The sequence below is a fragment of the Heptranchias perlo genome, chromosome 2 (assembly GCF_035084215.1).
Source record: "Heptranchias perlo isolate sHepPer1 chromosome 2, sHepPer1.hap1, whole genome shotgun sequence".
Lineage (NCBI taxonomy): Eukaryota > Metazoa > Chordata > Chondrichthyes > Hexanchiformes > Hexanchidae > Heptranchias > Heptranchias perlo.
This window is the reverse complement of record NC_090326.1, coordinates 85,818,676-85,842,915: the sequence shown is the minus strand read 5'-3', so window position 1 is coordinate 85,842,915 and position 24,240 is coordinate 85,818,676. Positions and strand designations below refer to the sequence as shown.

The window sequence follows — 24,240 nt, the reverse complement described above, 5'->3', positions numbered from 1 at the left end:
ATAGACAACAAAGGAGAGGATGACAAAATGGATGTTTAACTGTTGAATACAGAGAGCGGCACTCACTTAGGATTGTGTTATTTGGGAATAATTTTGTCTCCCTCACTCATTGGGTAGATTCTGACTTTAGTGTGCAAACATTGGGCATCCTCCAGAATGTTTAATTTGTGACGATAATAATATTAAAATAATGACTACATTTTTCTACAGAGCTCTCTACCTTTGAGCTTTTTACAAAGATAATGGATTCTTGGATGATTACAAGTCTGTAATCTCATTATGGAACTTTAAAAGCATAGAAGCAAAACTTAAGCAGTACATAATTATCATCTGATCCCATCCTCAAAGTGAAATTACAATCTTTAACTCCAAGTATCTGATTTGGGGACACAAATACAGGGATATAGCTATTCATTCAAAGTTTGTACACAGACTAGTAGATTAAAATGTCAAGAGATTAAAATGCTTCGTGATCTCCCAGATTTTTGGGGTTCATTTGTTCTGCTGATGTGCAGGGGTGACTCACAGCTGCCTGTTCTGTTTGTGTTTCTCCCTGATCCTCTAACCTACAGATGAGGAGGAGGAAGATCAGGAAAGCAATAGTGATAGGGGATTCAAGTGTTGAGGGAACAGACAGGTGTTTCTGCGGCCGCAGACGTGATTCCAGTATGATATGTTGCCTCCCTGGTACCAGGGTCAAGGATGTCACTGAGCAGCTGCAGAACATTCTGTAGGGGGAGGGTGAACAGCCAGAGATCGTGGTCCATGTCGGTACCAATGACATAGGTAGAAAGAGGGATGAGGTCCTGCAGGCTGACTTTAGGGAGCTGGGAAAGAGACTAATAAGCAGGATCTCAAAGATAGTAAACTCCGGATTACTCCTGGAGCCACACGCTAGTGGGGAAAGAAAGAGGAGAATAGAGCAGATGAATGCGTGGCTGGAGAGATGGTGCAGGAGAGAGGGCTTTAGATTCCTGGGGCATTGGGACCAGTTCTGGGGGAGGCGGCCTGTTCAGGCCGGAGGGGTTGCACCTCAACAGAGCTGGGACCAATGTCATTGCGGGGAGGTTCACTAGTGCTGTGGGGGAGGGTTTAAACTAATTTGGCAGGGGGATGGGCACCAGGATGTAGCAATGAAAAGGAGAAACAAGATGCATAAAAGAATGGGAGAAACAGATAGCACTAGAGTAAGAAATAGTACGGTATTAGATGAGATCAGTCTAAGAGAGAATAAGATAGGTTTACAGTGCACGTGTGTAAACACACGAAGCGTGGTAAATAAGGATGGTGAGCTGCAGGTGCCAATAGCCACATGAGAATTATGATGTCGATAACGGAGACTTAGCTCAAAAAGGGCAGGATTGGGTACTAAATATTCCTGGATACAAGGCGTTCAGGAAAGATAGGGGAGGAAAGAAAGGAGGGGGGTGGCAGTATTGATGAAGCAGAATATTGCAGAGCTGGAGAGAGAGGATGACCTGGAAGGGTCAAGGACAGAATCTACTTGGTTAGAGTTAAGAAACAATATAGGTGCCATTACACTACTTGGGGTATTCTATAGGCCACCAACCAATGGAAAGGATATAGATATGCTCCTCCTGCACTATGTGGGAAGTCATGGACACTACCAGTATCCCTGGCGACCATGTGTGCAGGAAGTGTGTCCAGCTGCAGCTACTGGCTAACCGCATTTCGGAGCTGGAGCTGCGGGTGGATTCACTGTGGAGCATCTGTGATGCTGAGAATATCGTGGATAGAACGTTCAGTGAGGTGGTCACACCACAGGTAAAGATTACGCAGGCAGAAAGGAAATGGGTGACCGCCAGTCAGAGTAAAAGGACTAGGCAGGTAGAGCAGGAGTCCCCTGGGGCCATCTCCCTCTCAAACAGATATACCGCTTTGGATACTGTTGGGGGAGATGGGGGAAAGCTGCAGGAGCCAAGTTCGTGGCACCATGGGTGGCTCTGCTGCACAGGAGGGGAGGAAGAAGAGTGGCAGGGCTATAGTGATAGGGGATTCAATTGTAAGGGGAACAGGTAGGCGTTTCTGCGGCCGTAAACGTGGCTCCAAGATGGTATGTTGCCTCCCTGGTGCTAGGGTCAAGGATGTCATGGAGCGGCTGCAGGGCATTCTGGAGGGGGAAGGGTCCATATCGGTACCAACGACATAGGTAAAAAAAGGGATGAGGTCTTGCAAGGTGAATTTAATGAGTTAGGAGATAAATTAAAAAGCAGGACCTCAAAGGTAGTGATCTCAGGATTACTACCAGTGCCACTTGCTAGTGAGTATAGGAAAAGGAGAATAGACCGGATGAATGCGTGGCTGCAGGGATGGTGTAGGAGGGAGGGATTTAGATTCCTGGGACATTGGGACTGGTTCTGGGAAAGGTGGGACCTGTACAAGCGTGACAGGTTACACCCAAGCCGGACCGGGACCAATGTCCTTGCGGGGGTGTTTGCTAGTGCTGTTGGGGAAGGTTTAAACTAGAGTGGCGGGGGATGGGAACCTGAGCGGGGAGTCAGAAGGGAGTAAAGTTGAGAGCAGCAAGAGAGGGGAAGAGCAAGGGAAATTTACAATACAAATAGTACAAACAGTTGTTCAAGAACAAGTGAAGGGGAAAAGCGTAGAGCAGCAGAAAGAAAGTGTACTTTAGGCACGACAGATAAAGTAAAAACTAGAAGGCGTAAGGCAATTAACCCAGCATCAAAGCTGAAGGTCATGCCAGGGTGTGTGGCCCAACTAAGAGTTCCATATTCAAATGCACGGAGTATAAGGAATAAATTAAATGAACTACAGGTTCAAATTCAAATTGGAGGGTATGACATGATAGCTATTACTGAGACATGGCTGCAGGATGGTCAGGATTGGGAATTAAATATACTGGGTTATAAGGTCTACAGGAGAGATAGGAAAATGGAAGAGGGGGAGGAGTAGCCTTAGTGATTAGGGATGAAATCACTTCAATGATAAAGGAGGATATAACGAGAGGTAAGCAGTCAACAGAGACCTTATGGGTTGAATTGAGAAATAGGAAAGGATCTAAGACTATAGTGGGAGTTGTATATAGGAGCCCTGGCAGCAGCTCTGAAGTGCTAGATTGTATAAATGCAAAGATCAGACAAGCATGTAACAAAGGCATAGTGGTCTTAATGGGGGACTTTAACCTTCACATAGATTGGGAAAAGCAGACTAGCAACTGTCAGAAAGGTAGTGAATTTCTTGAGTGTGTCCGGGATAGTTTTCTACAGCAGTATGTCCCAGAGGCAACAAGGGGGCAAGCCATACTAGATTTAGTAATGAGTAATGAACCAGATTTAGTTAACAGCTTAACTGTGCGCAAACATCTATCCAATAGCGATCATAACATGATCGAGTTCAATGTAGTGTTTGAAAGGGAACAAAGTGAATCAGCTGCTAAGATTCGAGACTTGGGCAAGGCCGACTTCAATGGGATGAGACAGAGACTGTCCACAGTAAACTGGGCAAATCTGTTAATGGGTAAAACGACTGATGATCAGTGGGAAGTGTTTAAAGAAACATTTAACGTGATACAGAATTGATTTATACCCCTGAGGGGCAAGAGCTCTACTTGCCAAAAAAAACAGCCATGGACAACTAAAGAGGTAAGGGACAGTATAAGACATAAGGAAAGGGCATACAAAAAGGAAAAAAATGGCACAGATCCTGGCGAATGGGAAAGATACAAAGATCAACAAAGGGCCACAAAACAGATAGTAAGAGCTATAAAAAGAGAGTATGAAAAGAAACTTGCAAGGGATATCAAAACCAATATGAAGAACTTTTATAGTTATATTAGGAAAAAGAGGGTGGTCAGGAGCAGTGTTGGCCCCTTAAAAACTGAAAGTGGGGATATTGTCATTGACAATGGGGAAATGGCGGACATGTTGAACAATTACTTTGCATCAGTATTTACAGTAGAAAAAGAGGATAGCATGCCGGAAATCCCAAGAAAACTAATATTAAATCGGGGACAGGGATTCAATAACATTAACATAAGTAAAGCAACAGTAATGAAGAAAATAATAGCACAAAAGAGTGACAAATCCCCAGGACCAAATGGTTTCCATCCCAGGGTTTTAAAGGAAGTAGGTGAGCACATTGCAGATGCGCTAACTATAATCTTTCAAAGTTCTCTAGATTCAGGAACTGTCCCTCTAGATTGGAAAATTGCACGTATCACTCTGCTTTTTAAGAAAGGAGAGAGAGGGAAACCGGGGAATTATAGACCAGTTAGTCTAACATCTGTTGTGGGGAGAATGCTGGAGTCTATAATTAAGGATAGGGTGACTGAACACCTCGAGAATTTTCAGTTAATCAGAGAGAGCCAACATGGATTTGTGAAAGGTAGGTCGTGCCTGACAAACCTGATCGAATTTTTTGAAGAGGTGACTAAAGTAGTGGACAGGGGAATGTCAATGGATGTTATTTATATGGACTTCCAGAAGGCATTTGATAAGATAGAAGCCCACGGAATCGAGGGAAAAGTACGGACTTGGTTAGGAAATTGGCTGAGCGAAAGGCGACAGAGAGTAGGGATAATAGGTAGGTACTCACATTGGCAGGATGTGACTAGTGGAGTCCCGCAGGGATCTGTCTTGGGACCTCAGTTATTCACAATATTTTTTAACTTAGATAAGTTAAATATCTTATCTAAGTCTCATATCTAAGTTTGCCGATGACACAAAGATTGGTGGCATTGTAAGCAGTGTAGATGAAAACATAAAATTACAAAGCAATATTGATAGATTAGGTGAATGAGCAAAACTGTGGTAAATGGAATTCAATGTAGACAAATGTGAGGTCATCCACTTTGGATCAAAAAAGGATAGAACAGGGTACTTTCTAAATGGTAAAAAGTTAAAAACTGTGGATGTCCAAAGGGACTTAGGGGTTCAGGTACATAGATCATTGAAGTGTCATGAACAGGTGCAGAAAATAATCAAGAAGGCTAATGGAATGCTGGCCTTTATATCTAGAGGACTAGAGTACAAGGGGGCAGAAGTTATGCTGCAGCTATACAAAACCCTGGATAGACCGCACCTGGAGTACTGTGAGCAGTTCTGGGCACCGCACCTTCGGAAGGACATATTGGCCTTTAAGGGAGTGCAGCGTAGGTTTACTAGAATGATACCCAGATTCAAGGGTTAAGTTACAAGGAGAGATTACACAAATTGGGATTGTATTCTCTAAAGTTTGGAGTGTTGAGGGGTGATCTGATTGAAGTTTATAAGATATTAAGGGGAACAGATAGGGTGGATGGAGAGAAACTATTTCCACTGGTTGGGGATTCTAGGACTAGGGGACACAGTCTAAAAATTAGAGCCAGACCTTTCAGGAGTGAGATTAGAAAACATTTCTGCACACAAAGGATGGTAGAAGTTTGGAACTCTTTTCCGCAAACGGCAATTGATACGAGCTCAATTGCTAAATTTAAATCGGAGATAGATAGCTTTTTGGCAACTAAAGGTATTAAGGGATATGGAGTTAGATCACAGATCAGCCATGATCTTATCAAATGGCGGAGCAGGCATGGCCTACTCCTGTTCCTATGTTCCTAGATGAACAAATTTGCAGGGAAATTACAGAGAGGTGTTAAAGCTATGGAGTAGTGATAATGGGGGACTTCAATTATCCTAATATGGACTGGGATAGTAATAGTGTAAAGGGCAGAGAGGGAGACGAATTTTTGCAGTGTGTTCAGGAGAACTTTCTTGATCAGTATGTTTCCGACCCAATGAGGACGGAGGCATTGCTGGATCTGGTTCTGGGGAATAAGGTGGGTCAAGTGGAGCAAGTGTCAGTGGGGGAACATTTAGGGAACAGTGATCATAGTATCATAAAGTTTAGATTAGCTCTGGAAAAGGACAAAGAGCAATCTAGAGTAAAAATACTTAATTAGAGGAGCGCCAATTTCAGCGGGTTGAGAACGGATCTGGCCCACGTAAATTGGAATCAAGGAGTAGCAGTCAAAACCGTAATCGAACAATGGGCGGTGTTTAAAGAGGAGATGGTTCAGGTACAGTCTAGGTACATTCCCACGACAGGGAAAAGTAGGGTAACCAAAGCCAGAGCTCCCTGATGAACCTTTATAAAACACTGGTTCGGCCACAACGGGAGTATTGTGTCCAATTCTGGGCACCGCACTTTAGGGTTGGATGTGAAGGCCATAGAAAGGGTGCAGAAAAGATTTACTATAATGTTTCCAGGGATGGAGGACTTCAGTTACGTGGATAGACTGGAGAAGCTGGGGTTGTTCTCCTGAGAGCAGAGGAGGTTGAGAGGAGATTTGATAGAGGTGTTCAAAATCATGAAGGGTCTAGACAGAGTAGATAGAGGGAAACTGTTCCCATTGGCGGAAGGGTCAAGAACCAGAGGACACAGATTAAGGTGATTGGCAAAAGAGCCAAAGGCGACATGAGGAAAAGCTTTTTTACGCAGCGAGTGGTTATGATCTGGAATGCACTGCCTGAGGGAGTGGTGGAGCAGATTCAATCATGGCTTTCAAAAGGGAATTGGATAAGTACTTGAAGGGAAAAAATTCGCAGGACTATGGTGAAAGGGTGGGGGAGTGGGACGAGCTGGATTGCTCTTGCATAGAGCCGACTCGACAGGCCGAATGGCCTTCTTCTATGCTGTAACCATTCTATGATTCTATGAAATCGACCAACAACAACAACTAACATCTATATAGCACCTTCAACAGAGAAAAATATCCCAAAGTGCTTCACAGAGACATAATTAGACAAAAATGTACCCAAGCCAAAATAGGAGATATTAGGATGGGTGACCAAAAGATTGATCAAAGAGATAGGTTTTAAAGATGGTCTTAAAGGAGGAGAGGGAGGTGGGGAGGTTTAGGGATGGAATTCCAGAGCGTGGCACCGAGACAGCTGAAGGCACAATCATCAATGGTGGGATGAAGTGAGGGGGGAATGCCCAAGAGGCCAGAGTTGGAGGAACAGAGAGTTTGGGGATGGGGGTTGTAAGGCTGGAAGAGGTTGCAGAGATAGGGAGGGGCGAGGTCATGAAAGGATTTAAGCACAAGGTCTAAATTTGTTGCTTTAAACCACACCATTTAAAAGTGCTAATTACAATATAGAAGTAACTATAGTCAACTACCAGGTATAATGAAATCCATTGATCGTAACATGAATTTAATAAAATGTTTATTGAGCTTTATTTCATACCCTACTGTAACTTGCTGAATATCCTGCAGCAGAATGGAGGTGGGTCTGACTGAGCTATGAATTGGACAGGCATGCTGTAGCCCCTGAAGAATAAAACTATTTCATGATGTAAGCTTGCCTATGGCCATAAATATAAAACACTATTCTTCATAATGTAAAACGGTGATCAACAGAGCCCAAGAGAAATACATCCCACTAAAAAACAAGAACAAACTAGCCAGTAATGATACACCATGGATGAATAAAAAAATAAGGGCAAAATTTAAACTAAAGAAAAAGGCATACTCTAAGTACTTAGACAACAAAGGAGAGAATGACAAAAGGGAATACAAAAAGGTTAGGAAAGAAGTTAAAAAAACAAGGAAGGCAAAGAAAATCTATGAAATTAAATTATCATGGAATATAAAAAGAAATAGTAAAGTATTCTACAGACACATAAATAAGAAAAGAAAAATCAGGACAGGAATAGGGTCACTAAGGGATAAACACGATAAACTCACAGGTAATGACAGCAAAATGGCAGAAATATTAAATAATTGCTTTGCTTCCGTATTTACCAGGGAGACTAACATAGTGGGCATAACATTAAAAGAAGAGATCAAAAAAGATAGAGAGAAATTTAAGATAGAAAGGGGGAGAGATAATTGATAAACTAATCAAACTTAGAGAGGATAAAACCCCCGGTCCGGATGGATTGCATCAGCACATATTAAATGAAGTTAGGGAAGAGATGGCAGAGGCACTATTACACATATATAAGAATTCATTAGAAAAGGGAGTAGTGCCACAGGACCGGCGGACAGCTAATGTGATTCCTATATTTAAAAAGGGAGATAGCACCAGTCCAAGGAACTACAGGCCAATTAGCTTAATGTCAGTGGTAGGAAAGGTAATGGAATCCTTAATCAAAGATGTAATAGAAAAACATCTAGAAACCAAAAATATAATAAAGAATAATCAGCACGTATTTCAAAAGAGAAGGTCACGCTTGAACAACCTTATTAAATTCTTTGAAGAAGTAACAGAACGAGTAGACAAGGGTAATATAGTAGATGTAATATATTTGGGTTTTCAAAAGACCTTCGATAAGGTATCGCATTGTAGACTCATGACTAAGGTCAGAGCATGTGGAGTCATTGGACAAGTAGCAGAATGGATAGCAAACTGGCTACAAAACAGAAAAGAGAGTAAGGATTAAAGGTAGTTACTCAGACTGGCGAAAGGTGGGAAGTGGTGTTCCACAAGAATCGGGCCTGGGACCACTGTTGTTCACCGTTTACATAAACGATTTGGATTTGGGAATCGGAAGTACAATTTTAAAGTTTGCCGATGACACTGAATTGGGAGGTATGGCTCATACCAAGGAGGACTGCGACAAAATACAGAATGACATTAATAAACTTGCAGAATGGGCGTGTAATTGGCAAATGAATTTCAATATAGATAAGTGTGAGGTATTACATTTTGGTAGGAAGAATAAGGGGATCACATACTGCTTGGATAATAAGAGTCTAAATGGAATAGAGGAGCAGAGTGATCTGGAGGTACAGATGCACAAATCACTAAAAGTAGCAATGCAGATTAATAAGGCCATAAAAAAAGCAAACCAAGCACTGAGGTTCATTTCTAGAGGGATAGAATTGAAAAGCAGTGACGTTATGTTAAACTTGTACAGAACCTTTGTTAGACCACATTTGGAGTACTGTGAACAGTTCCAGTCTCCATATTATAAAAATATAGAGGCACTGGAGAAGGTACAAAAAAGATTTACCAGGATGATACCAGAAATGAGAGGTTATACCTATCAGGAAAGATTGGGCAGACTGGGGCACCTTTCTCTTAAAAAGAGAGACTGAGGGGTGACCCGATAGAGGTCTTTAAGATTATGAATGGGTTTAGATAGGGTAGACGTAAAGAAGATGTTTCCACTTACGGGAGAGATCAGAACTAAGGGCCATAAATATAAGATAATCAATAATAAGTCCAATAGGGAATTCAGGAGAAACTTTATTACCCAGAGAGTAGTTAGAATGTGGTACTTGCTACCACAAGGAGTAGTTGAGGTGAATAGCATAGATGCATTTAAGGGGAAGCTAGATAAACACACGAGGGAGAAAGGAATAGAAGGGTATGCTGATAGGGTTAGATGAAGTAAGGAGGGAGGAGCCTCATGTGCAGCATAAACACCAGCATGGACATGTTGAGCCGAATAGTTTCTGTGCTGTACGTTTTATGTAATTCATTTTATACGCAAGTTCCCTTTTTCACTAAAATTAGTGAACATAGGAAAATACCATGTATAGACTGCAAAATTCATGGGAGTGATTTTGTCCCAATTTTGACTTTTTTTTTAACACCAGAAGTGGTTTTTGCAATGGACACTAGCAACCAGTCTGCTCTGTTTTCATTGATGCATGATAAGTACACCAAATGAGCAACAATTGTAACATAATTACAGCAATTCTTTTTGAAACTGTTGATTATCAGGAAACAACATGATCAGTACCTATTAACACATTATCAGTACTCAGTATACATTGTAAACTAGCATTTATTTTAGGAGACAAATGCAACTTCTTCTGAACTTTGTCCTTCATTTTAAGTGTTTAATATTTTGAAACAAATCATTGCAGTGCTGACAGCCTTACATCATTTGGGTATTGAAGCAACCAAAACAGAAAAAAAGACCAAATAGAAGTCCTCATAGCATAGAAAATATTGAATTTATAGCTGTAAGTTATTAATGCTATTAAGGATAGAAATATATGGGCAAAAATTACTTCCTGGAAGGAAAAGTATGGATTAAAAGGAGGGGGAAAAATACTCAGCAGACGAAAAGTGTCATGAGGCAGCAAATAAGAACTTGAGTTTTCTGCTTCAAATTTCAAGTGGGGGAATGGGAAGTTCAGTGGGTTACAGCACAGTCCAGACTGATGGGATAAAGATTTCCTCACATTGCCATTGATGACCTAAAATTAAATGATTTCAGGCAGTCTTCCGCCCAGTTTGTAATGGGCAAGGGACCACAAGATAGGTCTGCCTCTAATTCAGCACTAAGTTAATCGATGAGGTTACAGCATTTGGCTGATGTGAGAAGTAGAAATATTACACAGTAGGGAGGCTATTCTGAGATTGTAATTACAGTATATTGTTGGGACGGAGCAGAAGAAGCATCTAATCTGCACTTAACCATTGCTACACCCAACTTAGGGGTGCTTAACAATGAGTGCAAAAGAATAGAAAAGTGCTTCCATGCTCTGCACTGACATTTCCCACCTCGATGAACACAAATACTAAAACACAAATGCTAAAAGTCTAGAAGCTTTCCCAATGACTCAGTAGGTTTAGTCAGCAAATAGATGAGCCATATCGAACAGGAAGGTCCCAGTGTTGGCTGATCTCAGTGATAGAAGCACTACAATTGGCCTGAGTATCCCTGGGTTGGAAAAGACAAAATCCAGGTGCCACTGCTGGAAGTGTGTTAGGGCAATAACAGGATCAGTTCAGCTGTGGCACTCCACATGGTCAAAAGCCTGCTGACACTCACAGTAAAGGCTCACCCTTGAATAATGGCCACTTGGGAAAGGAACCAGAGAGGAACCAGCACTGTGTAAACTGTACTAAGTCAGTGCCTTCAATAGAGGAGAGGAAGGGAGATAAAATTCCTAGTTAGCTGCAATTTTGCCAAAAGAATACCATTAGTCTGCCCTCAGGATTAAAGAATTGCTGGAGCTGATTTGAAACTCACCGTTTCCAGACCCAAGAGAACAAGGAGTGGGATTGTTGTCATTCCTCCCTGAATCCATTCTTCCAGGGACACTGTGCCATCATGGTCATAATCTATCTCCTCCATCATCTCCTGAAGAATCTATTAGAAAAAGAGAATCAAAGACTTCAAAAACACTGTCACCTCACCTTGCATGCAGCTAAATTGATGTGGTGAGCAGCAAACCCAAAATTTAATCTGGGCCACAATTCAGATGTTTAAAAATAACATAATTTAGCTTCTGACGCATCTTCCATTTGTGGTAATATATACACAGTCACACACTTCTGCTTATCCTCAACAATATTTTTATTGTTACAACAAAAGTTTCTTTCTATCTGAAGTGACGGTGATTCTGGATATCAGTGTCAGTTTGTGGTTACATGTTAGGAATATGCACAGAATTAAATGCTAGAAGTGACTTGAATTGCAGCAGTTCACGATAATTTGTCCAATATATGAATTTTGACCATCAAGCTTAAGGTTTAATCAACAAATTTAAAGTACGTGTCCCTTTAAAAGAAGTTCTGATGACATCATTGGATGTGCAGGTGAGTAATGATACTTCCCCATTAGTTATATTAAAATCAACAGCCATTTTTGCAGAAATTATTTCTTTTCTTCTTCCTCTCTCTGGTGGCCCAGGACTGTCAGTCACTCTCTATGTGGGACCAAGTGCTTGCTGCTCCATTAGGCTCCAACAATCAGAAGTGGAAGCTGTATTATGAAAGGGTTCAAAAATAAATAAATATATCCTGCAGCCTCCCCATGTGTGTGCTGGACAGGAAAAAGAGCAGAAGGTAAGAAAATAATAACAAGTAAGTTAGAAGGCAAAAATAAAATAAAGTAGATGAGAAAAATAGGGAATGGAGACAGAAGTGAAGAAAGGAGAGAGAAAGTATTCAAGGAGAAAAAGAGGGAACATAGCAACAGGAGTAGACCATTCAGCCCCTCAAACACGTTCTGCCATTCAATCAGATCATGTCTGATCTGAACTTTAACTGCATTTACCCACCTTTGTTCCATATCCATTGATACCCTTACCTAATAAAAATCTGTCGATCTCAGTCGTGCGACAAAAGTATAAGCATACAGGCAAAGATAGGAAAACTCAGATGGTTTGCAGGATTGTTGCTGTCCATTCTCACAGATTTTTTTTATCAATTTAGATATCTTTGCCAATTTTACACCAGCTTGTCAGCAATAGAATGTTGGATTATAAGGCTCACAGCAAGAGTGAAAAAGAAATAGCCAATCTTCTTCAAAATGCTTTCTCACTTGACCGTTGCGAGTTCGGACACCCTGCTGACAGCCACAGGTTCACCTGTTATGTTGATTGCTAGGGAGAGTTTTGGTTTGGACACACAGCCTCTGCCACCTATGGCTCTAGTAATGCTGAATGGAATTAAGGTCTTCCGGCTAGAACTTGCAGCTCTTGAAACCTCCATGAGCTTCTTAAATTTGCCAGAGGGAGGTGGAGGAGGTGGACAGTTACTTATGATATGGAAACTAAGGGCACCCCTATTATGTTCTTTCTTTCATACCTCCTATCATGGTTGTTTGACACAAGGGTCACTCAACTAAAATAGGCTGATCGGAACTTACTTTAGCCCTAAATCTCATTCATGGATCATCCCAGGACTGTTGTGGTACAGTTCTCATCTTACCAAAGAAAGAGGAAATTCTTGCTCAGCTGGCAGGGTCACCACCCCTCTTTATTATCTGTCTGAAGAGATTCTTAAGAACTGTTGTCTTAGGAATAGATAGAAGTTACAACACGGAAAGAGGCCATTTGGCCCAACCAGCCCGTCGGTACAAGCAAACAGACCCAATCACGTATACCCACCCTGTTCCGATATCCCATCATCTCTTCTCCCTCTGCTTATGCTTTACTATCTTTGTGGAATGCAAATAAGGCCAACCACTGTAGGTCTGCAAACTCTCACCCAATCCTCCACGCTCAAATCTTTTCATCACACTTCAACCACCCTCCAGGGATCAACAATTGTAATACTGCCTTTCTTCCCTTTCAGCTTGTTTACTGGTCTAATGAGATGTTTAATTGCTTTTCTACATTCATTGGTGATGAATTAATTGTCCTCTTCATTGTCCTCATTACATGCAATTGTTTTACACTAAAAAAAGGAAAGGTGGTCTGTGCAATGTTTTATTTATGCAGATTGTTCTTATGAATGATTAGTTTTATTAAAGTGCTGGAAGGTGGAGTACCCATCCATCCTGTTTGTAATATTTTGGTGCTTTATACAGTTGGATCTGTTTCTGTGTTCTATCAATGCGTATGGCTGTGAGGCATGACATTTTTATTTAGACTTGTTTTTTGAATGGTCGGTGCATGCACTTCCCCTTTTGAGTCTCAGTTGACGAAGATGAACAACAAACACTAGATTTCCATTTTTTTTTGCCTCTCTTAGTATGGAGGGCTTGTTGGCACCTTTCAACTGGCAAGCTAACCTGGCTACAGACAATCTCTCCAATAAAAGCAGTACTGAATAACTACTGAGCTGTTTGCACTGAGCCAGCTGCACACAATCACTAGTCTATAAAAGGCACTTATTAGTGCTGACCTGTTGGCTGTGGCCCCCAGAAATGTTGTCAAAAGCTTTAGTTCAGTTGCGCCATTTGCCAGTGAAATATTTAGAGAAAAACTAAATTGTTTAGTTTGAGTGACTGTGGCAGCATTATTAGTACAATCATAATGCACTGAAAGATAGCTCCCTTCTGACTGAACAAGTGACAAGGCACTTTAATTTATCATATCAATATTTCATAGAACACCTAATCACCTGAATTACCAGGTGATTAGTTGTTTTATGAAACAGTGATATAAAGAATGGATGTCTCATTAGTATGTTAATTTTTGCTACAAAACAGGATTGGAATTTCCTAATTGAAATAGATTGATCAAGTCCGACTATGTATCTTAGGTGGGTTTTTACTATAGAAAGTGAAAAGGAGGGAAGCTGAGAGTGTTTTAAATCAAGATGTCTTTTATGAACAAGATTTGTCTCCTGCAGCTCACTTGATTTCCTTAGAGAGTTGGAGAGGAATTTCTCAGTGTTTTACCTGACTTTCCTCTGTTTTCTGCCTCTCAACAACGACATTTACATTTATATAGCAGCTTTAACAAAGTAAAATGCCCTAAGGAGCTTCAGAGGAGGGTTATCAAGCAAAATTTGACACTGAGCCACATAAGGAGATATTAGGACAGGTGACGAAAAGCTTGGTCAAAGAGGTAGGTTTTAGGAGCGGCTTAAAGGAGGAGAGAGAGATAGAGGGGCAGAGAGGTTTAGGGAGGGAATTCCAGAGTTTAGGGCCAAGGCAGCTGATGGCACGGCCGCTAATGGTGGAGCGATTAAAATCGGGGATGCGCAAGAGGCCAGAATTGGAGCAGCGCAGAGATCTCGGAGAGTTGTAGGGCTGGAGGAAGTTGCAGAGATAGGGAGGGCCGAGGCCATGGAGGGATTTGAAAACAAGGATGAGAATTTTAAAATCGAGGCATTGCTGGACTGGGAGCCAATGTAGGTCAGTGAGCACAGGGCAGCAGAGTATTGGATGAGCTCAAGTTTACAGAGAGTGCAAGATGGGAGGCCAGCCAGGAGAGCATTTCATAGTTATGGGCTAGGTAAACATGTACAAAGTTGCTTATATGTAATTATGGGCTTTTTGCTATTTCTATTTGGTACAGGTTTCGTCCTCCAAGTTTTAGTTGCCCTCCCATAGTGGAGGTCAAGGCCAAGTGCAGTATTCAAATCAAGCAGGGTGAGAGAGCAGGGTAATACCTGGACCCACCCAGAGGAGGGCATCATGGGAGAGTGGAGGAGTTAAATGGGGGAAGAGAGGAGTGGGAGAGAAGGATGGGGGATAGAGGAAATGGAAGAGAGGAAGGGGACAGAGGAGGAGGAAAGGAGGAAAAGGTGCCAGGGTAGGTGTGGGTGGCACCTCTTTGCTGTCTTTCTGCAGATAAGCAATGCATTCCCCCATCCCTTACGCACCACCTATAAGTGAAATCCCACTGGAACGTTGTATTATTAAAAATGGTGAGCAGCTACAATAGATATAAAGAGTTTTTTTTTTAAAGTTTCAATGCCCACAAGTATGTGCATTATTTGCCCATCCACCTAGCGTTTATGCCTTAATGAATGTCAACAAGCTTCTGGTATCAGTTCCATTTTTATTTTGGCTTTACAATATTTAATGTTATAACATTTATTGATGAGGAAGGGAATATATCTATATTTTTTGTGACAATGCTTGATCCCTATGTAATGAGCAGCAAACAGGTCTCCTCGAGATGGACATGCATCATCTAATTTCTACTCAAACTCATTAACCAGGATGAAAATCGGTTCACCAGAGTAGCTTTAACTTGACTAAAGAAGCACAATGCACACGTGTCAAAATAGTGGTAGTTTAAAATTGGCCAATGATTCAAATTAAATTTGGACAATATTTCTGACAGACCTGAATTTTAAATCATTGGAAGTTAAAACTGAAGTCTGAATTTGCATTATCATTTTCCCCCAAAAGTTTACTGGTAGCATGTATCCGAATCCCTAATGGTTAATCAAACTTCAGAATTCATATTCAGAGATTGTACATTAGGGATCCTTCAAGCTTCAAATTCTGAATGCACATCCCCAGGCTGGAGTCCTCCTTAATGGAGTTCTGTCCTGTACCGTAAATGGATATGTGAGGTGTAAGGGTATATTGTAGTTATTTAAATACTAATTTTCTTCTATAAATAATGAACTAAAATGCTAAATTATGAATCTTTGCAGGAGAACGAGGAAGGGAATATGAGAGAAAAAGCTGTCCATTTAGCAAATAAAGGAGCAATTTCATAGTTGAATTTGATGATCTATTAATTCCAACCAACAAATAGCTATTCTCTAATGAGTCAAATGATAAGAGCTGTACAACACCACTATTTGTATGTCTGGAATATAGACATGTAAACAGTAAGTAAGAAAGTGGTTTAATGGTAAAGAAATAAGATTTTACAGTAATACGCAAGCCATTTTCTACCATCTCATGGCTTCTCGCCACCTTCCCCCCCACCTGACCCCCACCCCACCAGTAAACCAGTTCTTTGTACATATGATTTTGATATAAATATTGAACAGCAGAAATTTCCCTCCAGGTGTGGGGGCAGATGTTCCCAAGTTGCTGGCATCACCACTACGTTGCAACTATTGGGAACTGCAACTCGATTCTTTCTCTTTTTTTTCTCTCTCTCCTCCCTTCCCCCCCGCCCCCGCCTCACATCTGGGAACATAATTTACCTCTAACTTTGTTAGCTCAGCAGCTCCTTCACATGATCCAGCTCAGATCAGGAATTCGCTATATAGTATTGTTGGTTAAAATCCATGACCTACCACTTTGTGGCATGCTACAATATAATGTGTCAGCAAGCTGGCTCGATCATGTTTATTTAGAATCGGACCTGTCCTTGTTGAATTCAAGAAAACCTAACTTTAGAAATTAGGATTTACAATTCTGACATCGAAACACCACAGACTAATCATCCGAATGATCTTAGGGCTAATCATCCAAATGTCTAAATTTGATGATCCAAAAGAACAGGCAGGCTTATTTGACAATTATTTGTTAAAACTGTAACTTTAGTCAACTTAGCAATAATACAAGGTAACAGATGAGACAAAAGAGTTATTGAACAAAATATTAACATTTCTATTTAAATATTACAAGAAGTCACAGAAATGATGACAGACACAATATGAAGTGACGAGATGATAACATAACATCCACTTGTTTTCCACAGGATCAATTGTTAATAATGCCATGATTCATTTTTACACTTGATGTTGGCAAAATTTGAAATTAAACTTTATTTTAAGATTGCTGAATATCTGCAAATTGATTTATTCACAAACATCTTAGTTCATAAATTGATCAACACATGTCAATGGGCTAGTCGCACAAATTCAACTACTTTCAACTAGTCTAGTAAACATATTAGGCATTCTTAATTTATCAAATAAATAGTTCAGGCGGCAATTGAGAAGAAAAATACCTGTGTTGAAGGGCCATCTTCATTGATAAAACACTTCCATTTTCAATCAGCTTCCCAATCAAATATACTCAATTTCAAGAGACTTTGTGTTTGAACTTCATATCTAAGTCTCATATCTAAGTTTGCCGATGACACAAAGATTGGTGGCATTGTAAGCAGTGTAGATGAAAACATAAAATTACAAAGCGATATTGATAGATTAGGTGAATGGGCAAAACTGTGGTAAATGGAATTCAATGTAGACAAATGTGAGGTCATCCACTTTGGATCAAAAAAGGATAGAACAGGGTACTTTCTAAATGGTAAAAAGTTAAAAACAGTGGATGCCCAAAGGGACTTAGGGGTTCAGGTACATAGGTCATTGAAGTGTCATGAACAGGGCAGAAAATAATCAAGAAGGCTAATGGAATGCTGGCCTTTATATCTAGAGGACTAGAGTACAAGGGGGCAGAGGTTATGCTGCAGCTATACAAAACCCTGGTTAGACCGCACCTGGAGTACTGTGAGCAGTTCTGGGCACCGCACCTTCGGAAGGACATATTGGCCTTGGAGGGAGTGCAGCGTAGGTTTACTAGAATGATACCCGGACTTCAAGGGTTAAGTTACGAGGAGAGATTACACAAATTGGGGTTGTATTCTCTGGAGTTTAGAAGGTTAAGGGGTGATCTGAACGAAGTTTATAAGATATTAAGGGGAACAGATAGGTTGGATAGAGAGAAACTATTTCCGCTGGTTGGGGATTTTAGGAGTAGGGGGCATAGTCTAAAAATGAGAGCCAGACCTTTCAGGAGTGAGATTAGAAAACATTTCTACACACAAAGGGTGGTAGAAGTTTGGAACTCTCTTCCGCAAACGGCAATTGTTACTAGCTCAATTGCTAAATTTAAATCTGAGATAGATAGCTTTTTGGCAACCAAAGGTATTAAGAGATATGGGCCAAAGGCAGGTATATGGAGCTAAATGCAGATCAGCCATGATCTTATCAAATGGCGGAGCAGGCACGAGGGGCTGAATGGCCTACTCCTGTTCCTTTTTCCTATGACATGCAGGTACAGCAAGCAATTAGGAAGGCAAATGGTATGTTGGCCTTTATTGCAAAGGGGTTGGAGTACAAGAGTAAGGAAGTCTTGCTGCAATTGTACAGACAGGGCTTTGGTGAGATCACACCTGGAGTACTGTGTACAGTTTTGATCTCCTTACGTAAGGAACAATATGCTTGCCTTAGTGGCAGTGCAACAAAGGTTCACTGGATGGATTCCTGGGATGAGAGGGTTGTCCTATGAGGAGAGATTGAGTAGAATGGGCCTATACTCTCTGGAGTTTAGAAGAATGAGAGGTGATCTCATTGAAACATATAAGATTATGAGGGGGCTTGATAGGGTAGATGCTGACATGCTGTTTCCCCTGGCTAGAGAGTCTAGAACTAGGGGATACAGCCTCAAGTTATAGGGTCGACCATTTGGGACTGAGATGAGGAGAAATTTCTTCACTCAGAGGTTTGTGGATCTTTGGAATTCTCTACTCCAGAGGGCTGTGGATGCTCAGTCGTTGAGTATTTTCAAGGCTGAGATTGATAGATTTTTGGACACTAAGGGAATCAAGGGATATGGGGATCGGGCGAGAAAATGGAGTTGAGGTCAAAGATCAGCCATGATCTGATTGAATGGCAGAGCAGGCACGAGGGGCCGTATGGCCTACTCCTGCTCCTATTTCTTACATTCTTATAAGGGGGACAGCTGCACATCATTTTCATCATGATGCCATCGCATGCAAATGACATTTTAGCAATTCTTGATATAGCACAACATGGTTTCATTGTTTAATTTTATCTTTAAATATTTATGCAATTTTTAAGGGCCTAATTATTTTTGAGTTCTTTAAAGATTTTAAAATAAATATAAATTGCGAAATCATGAATCTCTTAGCTGTCCTGTCACATGGGGCCTTAGCTCAATAGTTTCAAACCATATGCCAGGATGTCTCACAGACTTGCAGAACTGCATTTATCAGAATTGAGACACTTCTAATAAATCACAGAAAGTTATTCAGTCTGAAACTAATTCTGTATTTCTCATTGTAGTCTGTCAGTAAGTAGAAGAGCTGCAGCTTAGCAATCTGTAAAACTTTAGAGGTTGAAGTCTCCAGTAACACTAGATTGAAACAGGCAGGAGGGTAAGGCTTATAATAATAACATATAAAAGCATATATGTTTTTCTGTTATTTTCTTCCATTTCTGTGGTATGGACGTTTTTGGATTGAAGACATGTTCCTAGATCTGCATAACCAGCCTCCAGGAAGTGGGTGGTCGAAGTCCAGGGGAATTGGTTCTCTGATTTTTCTTCCCTGTCTCTGGGGGGAAGCATCAGGCCTCCACAAAGTGCATGCTCACAATGTCAGGTTTCAGATCAGAAAAGTCACTGCATGGGGAAACACTGGTATAAATCTGCTCCACACAGCTCCCTGGGATCATGAATCAGAGTTCTAGTGCACTGTGCTATGTTAAAATTATGTATTATGTATAAATTATTTCAAGGTGTAACACTAGAACATTAAGGTGAGTCAAGGTTGTCCAATTAAACCAAAATGTCTATTTCCTATACCAGAATAGAACAGATCCAAATCATTTCCGTAAAAACTCAGTATTAAGTAGAGATACATTTTTGTGCACTATATGTGTGTGTGGTAAGAGGATTTTAATTTATAGCACAACTAAAAACTATTTACTAAACAGGTCCTGGATATCAATGCATAGTATCATAGTATGGTACAGCACAGGAAGCCTTTCTGCCCATCGTACTTGCGATGGCTCTTCGAAAGAGCTATCCAATTAGTCCCACTCCCCTGCTCTTTCCCCATTGCCCTGTAAATTTTTTCCCTTCAAGTACTTATCCAATTCCCCTTTGAAAGCTACCACTGAATCTGTTTTCACCAAGTCAGTGTATTCCAGATCATAACAACTCGCTGCGTAAAAAATTGTTTCCTCATGTCGCCTCTGGCTCTTTTGCCAATCACCTCAGGGTAAGTTTTAATCCCCAAGAACAGGTGGGTTGGGGACGGGTGCAGAGTAAAAATACTGTGTTTTCAGAGCAGGACGGCATCACGGCTCCAACACTCCTGCTTCTGGGTTTAACCCAGGCAGGTTTGTCTGCTTGTGGAGAGAAGACAACAGGAAGTCCCGCCCCACTTAAATCCAGCAGACCAATACTTAAAAGGGCAATGTACCTCATTGAGATACTTCAGGTACTTAATATTTTGTGTATTGGAATAATAAAATAAATTTAAACTTACCTGTTCGGGTTTCCCATCGCTTCCCATTCACATCAGGTGAAAACAGGTGGGAAGGGCCGGATCTATGAGGTGAGTGCCTTTATTGCACTGTTTGTGGGCCTGGAGGAGCAGGAGTGCTTCATCCAGGCCCAACAAGCTCACCTGCCCAACAGGACCTCCGCAATTGGCCGATCTCACCCCCACCCCCCGATGATGTCCCCCTGCCACTGAAGGACCTACCCATGGTGGACCCCACCTACCTCCGACTCTTCACCCGACCTCTGATCTTCTCTCCGCCCCCTCCCCCCCCCCCCACCCCCTCAATCTTCTCCCCGCCGCCTGCCCCGCCAATTTTCTTCCCGGCCCCCCCTCTCACACCGATCTTCTCCCTGGCCTATGATCCCTGCCTTCCCTCCCTCTGATCCTGCGGCCTGCTCCAGCAGGCCTTCCTGGCTGCCAGCCAGCCAGCCTGTCTATCAGGCTGGCTGTCAGGCGCAAAACTTGGACATGCCATTGCGATCACGACCCGCCCACTTCCTTTTGGGTTTCACACCCGGAAATCATCCCCCCGCTCCCTTCCAGGCTCTCAGTTAAAATTTACCCCTTATACCTGTGTCCTCTGATTGCTGGCCATTCTGTCACTGGAAACAGTTTTTCCTTAGTTACTCTATCAAAACGGCAATTGATACTAGCTCAATTGCTAAATTTAAATGCGAGATAGATAGCTTTTTGGCAACCAAAGGTATTAAGGGATATGGGCCAAAGGCAGGTATATGGAGTTAGATCACAGATCAGCCATGATCTTATCAAATGGCGGAGCAGGCACGAGGGGCTGAATGGCCTACTCCTGTTCCTATGTTCCTAAAACCATTCATGATTTTGAACACCTCTTTCAAATCTCCTCTCAACCTTCTCTGCTCTGAGGAGAATAACCCCCAGCTTCTCTAGTCTCTCCACATAACCGAAACCCCTCATCCCTGGTACCTCTTCTGCACCCTCTCTATGGCCTTGGCACCTTCCTAAAGTGTGATGCCCAGAATTGAACACAATACTCCAGCTGAGACCTAATCAGTGTTTTATAAAGGTTTAGCATAGCTTCCTTGCTTTTATACTCTATGCCTCTATTTATAAAGCCCAGGATCCCGTATGCTTTTTTTACCGCCATCTCAACTTGTCCTGCCACCTTCAAAGATTTATGTACATACACCCCCAGGTGTGTTGTTCCTGCACCCCCTTTAAAATTGTACCATTTAGTTTATATTGTTTCTCCTCGTTCTTCCTACCAAAATGTATCACTTCACACTTCTCTGCGTTAAATTTCATCTGCCATGTGTGTGCCCATTTCACCAATCTGTCTATGTCCTCCTGAAGCCTGTTACTATCCTCCACGTTGTTTACTACATTTCCGAGTTTCGTGTCATCTGCAGCCTTTGAAATTATACTCTCTATACCCAAATCCAGGTCATTAATATATATCAAAAAGAGCAGTGGTCCTAATACCGACCCCTGGGGAACACCACTGTATACTTCCCTCCAGTCTGAAAAAGAACTGTTCACCACTGCTCTCTGCTTTCTGTCCCTTAGCTAATTTTGTATCCACACTTGCCACTATCCCTTTAATCCCATGGGCTTTAATTTTGCTATCAAGTCTATTATGTTATACTTTAACAAATGGCTTTTGAAAGTCCATATACACAACATCAACCGCACTACCCTCATCAACCCATTCCATTAATTCATCGAAGAACTCAATCAAGTTAGTCAAACACAATTCTCCTTTATCAACTCGGTGCTGACTTTCATTTATTAGCCCATATTTTTCCAAGAGCCAATTAATTTTGTCCCAGATTATTGAATCTAAAAAATTCTCCACCACTGACGTTAGGCTGATTGGCCTGTAATTGCCGGGTTTATCTCTCGCCCCTTTTTTGAACAGCGGTGTAACATTTGCAATCCTCCAGTTCTCCGGCACCATCCCCATATCTAAGAAGGATTGGAAGATTGTGGCCAGAGCCTCCACAGTTTCCACCCTTCCCTCAGTAACCTAAGATGCATCCCATCTGGACCAGCTGAATTTTCTACTTTTTATCCTCTCCAATATCACTACTACCTCCTCCTGCTACATTGGCAGCATTCTCTTCTCTAATTAAGACTGATATGAAGTATTCATTTATTACCTCAGCCATACCCTCTGCCTCCACAAGTAGGTCTCCTTTTTTGTCACTGATCAGCCCCACCCTTCCTTTGACCATCCTTTTATTATTTATATTTTTATTAAAAACTTTTGGGTTTCCTTTTATGTTAGCCGCTAATCTATTCTCATATTCTCTCTTTGCCCCTCTTATTTCCTTTTTTAGATCTCCTCTGTACTTTCTGTATTCAGCCTGGTTCTCTACTATATTATGAATCTTACATTTGTCCTAAGCCTCCTTTATCTGTTTCATTTTAATCTCTATATCTTGTCATCCAGGGAGCTCTAGCTTTGGACGCCCTTCCTTTCCCCTTCATAGGGAAGTATCTACTCTGTACCTGTACCAACTCCTCCTTGAAGGCCTCCCATTGTTCAATTACTATTTTGTCTACCAATTTTTGATTCCAATCCACCTGGGCAAGATCCCTTTTCAACTAACTGAAATTAGTCCTCTTCCAGTTAAGTATTTTTACGTGTTATTGTTCCCTGTCTTTTTCCATAACTATTCTAAACCTGATGATATTATGATCACTGTTCCCCAAATGCTCACCCACTGAAACATGCTCCACTTGCCCCATTTCATTCCCCAGAACTAGATCCAGCACTGTTTCCTTCCTTTTTGGGCTGGAAACACACTGATCAAGAAAGTTCTCTTGTACACGTTTCAGGAATTCCTCCCCTTCTTTGCCCTTTACACTGTTACTATCCCAGTCTATATTGGGATAATTGAAGTCCCCTATTATCACTACTCTATACTTCTTGCATCTTTCTGTAATTTTACATCTTTCTATAATTTGCCTGAAAATTTGTTCCTCTATCTCTTTCCCACCATATACATCCAGTGGCCTATAGTATACACCCAGTAGCGTAATAATGCCACTATTGTTCCTTAATTCTGACCAAATAGATTCTGTCTTTGACCACTCGACTACATCATCTCTTTCCAGTGCTATAATAATTTCTTTGATCAATACGGTCACCCCCTCCTTTCTTTCCTTCCCCGTCTTTCCTGAATGCATTGTAGTCAGGAATATTAATTACCCAATCCTCCCCTTCTTTGAGCCAGGTCTCTGTTATTGCCGCTATATCATAGTCCCATGTGGCAACTTGAGCCTACAACTCACCAATATTATTTACCACGCTACATGCATTTATGCACATGCACTCCAAACTCATCTTAGACTGCTCCATGTCTGATCCCTTCTATTTCTGAACTATTCTTTGCTCTAGTGCTATTTGCCTCTCCCAGTCCTCTGTGCACCTTGTATCTCCCCTCTAACATTTCATCCTTATGTCCATCCCCCTGCCAAATTAGTTCAAACCCTGCCCCACAGCTCTAGTTAACCTCCCCGTGAGGACAATGGTCCCAGCTCTGTTGAGGTGCAACCCGTCCATCTTGAACAGATCCCTCCTGCCCCAGAACTGGTCCCAATGCCCCAGGAATCTGAAGCCCTCTCTTCTGCACCATTTCTCCAGCCACGTATTAATCTGTCTTATCCTACTATTCCTATAATTATGAGCGCGTGGCATTGAGAGTAATCCAGAGATAACTATCTTTGAGTTCCTGTTTTTTAACTTCCTCCCTAGCTCCTGAAACTCTGACTGCTGGACCTTGACCCTTTTCCTGCCTATATCATTGGTTCCCACATGGACCACAACATCTGACTGTTCCACCTTCCCCTTGCAGAATATTTTGCACACGTTCAGTGATGTCCTTTACCCTGGCACCAGGGAGGCAACACACCATGCGGTA

General features: G+C 41.6%; 1 protein-coding gene across 1 annotated transcript in view; it reads right to left on the bottom strand.

The window, feature by feature from the left end:
- The window catches only part of dgkb (diacylglycerol kinase, beta), a 635,142-nt gene that overhangs the window by 431,016 nt on the left and 179,886 nt on the right, over positions 1-24,240 (bottom strand). The window contains exon 8 of the mRNA XM_067998463.1: positions 10,957-11,076. Within this exon, the coding sequence (XP_067854564.1) occupies positions 10,957-11,076 (120 nt within the window). The remainder of the gene's footprint in view (positions 1-10,956; positions 11,077-24,240) is intronic.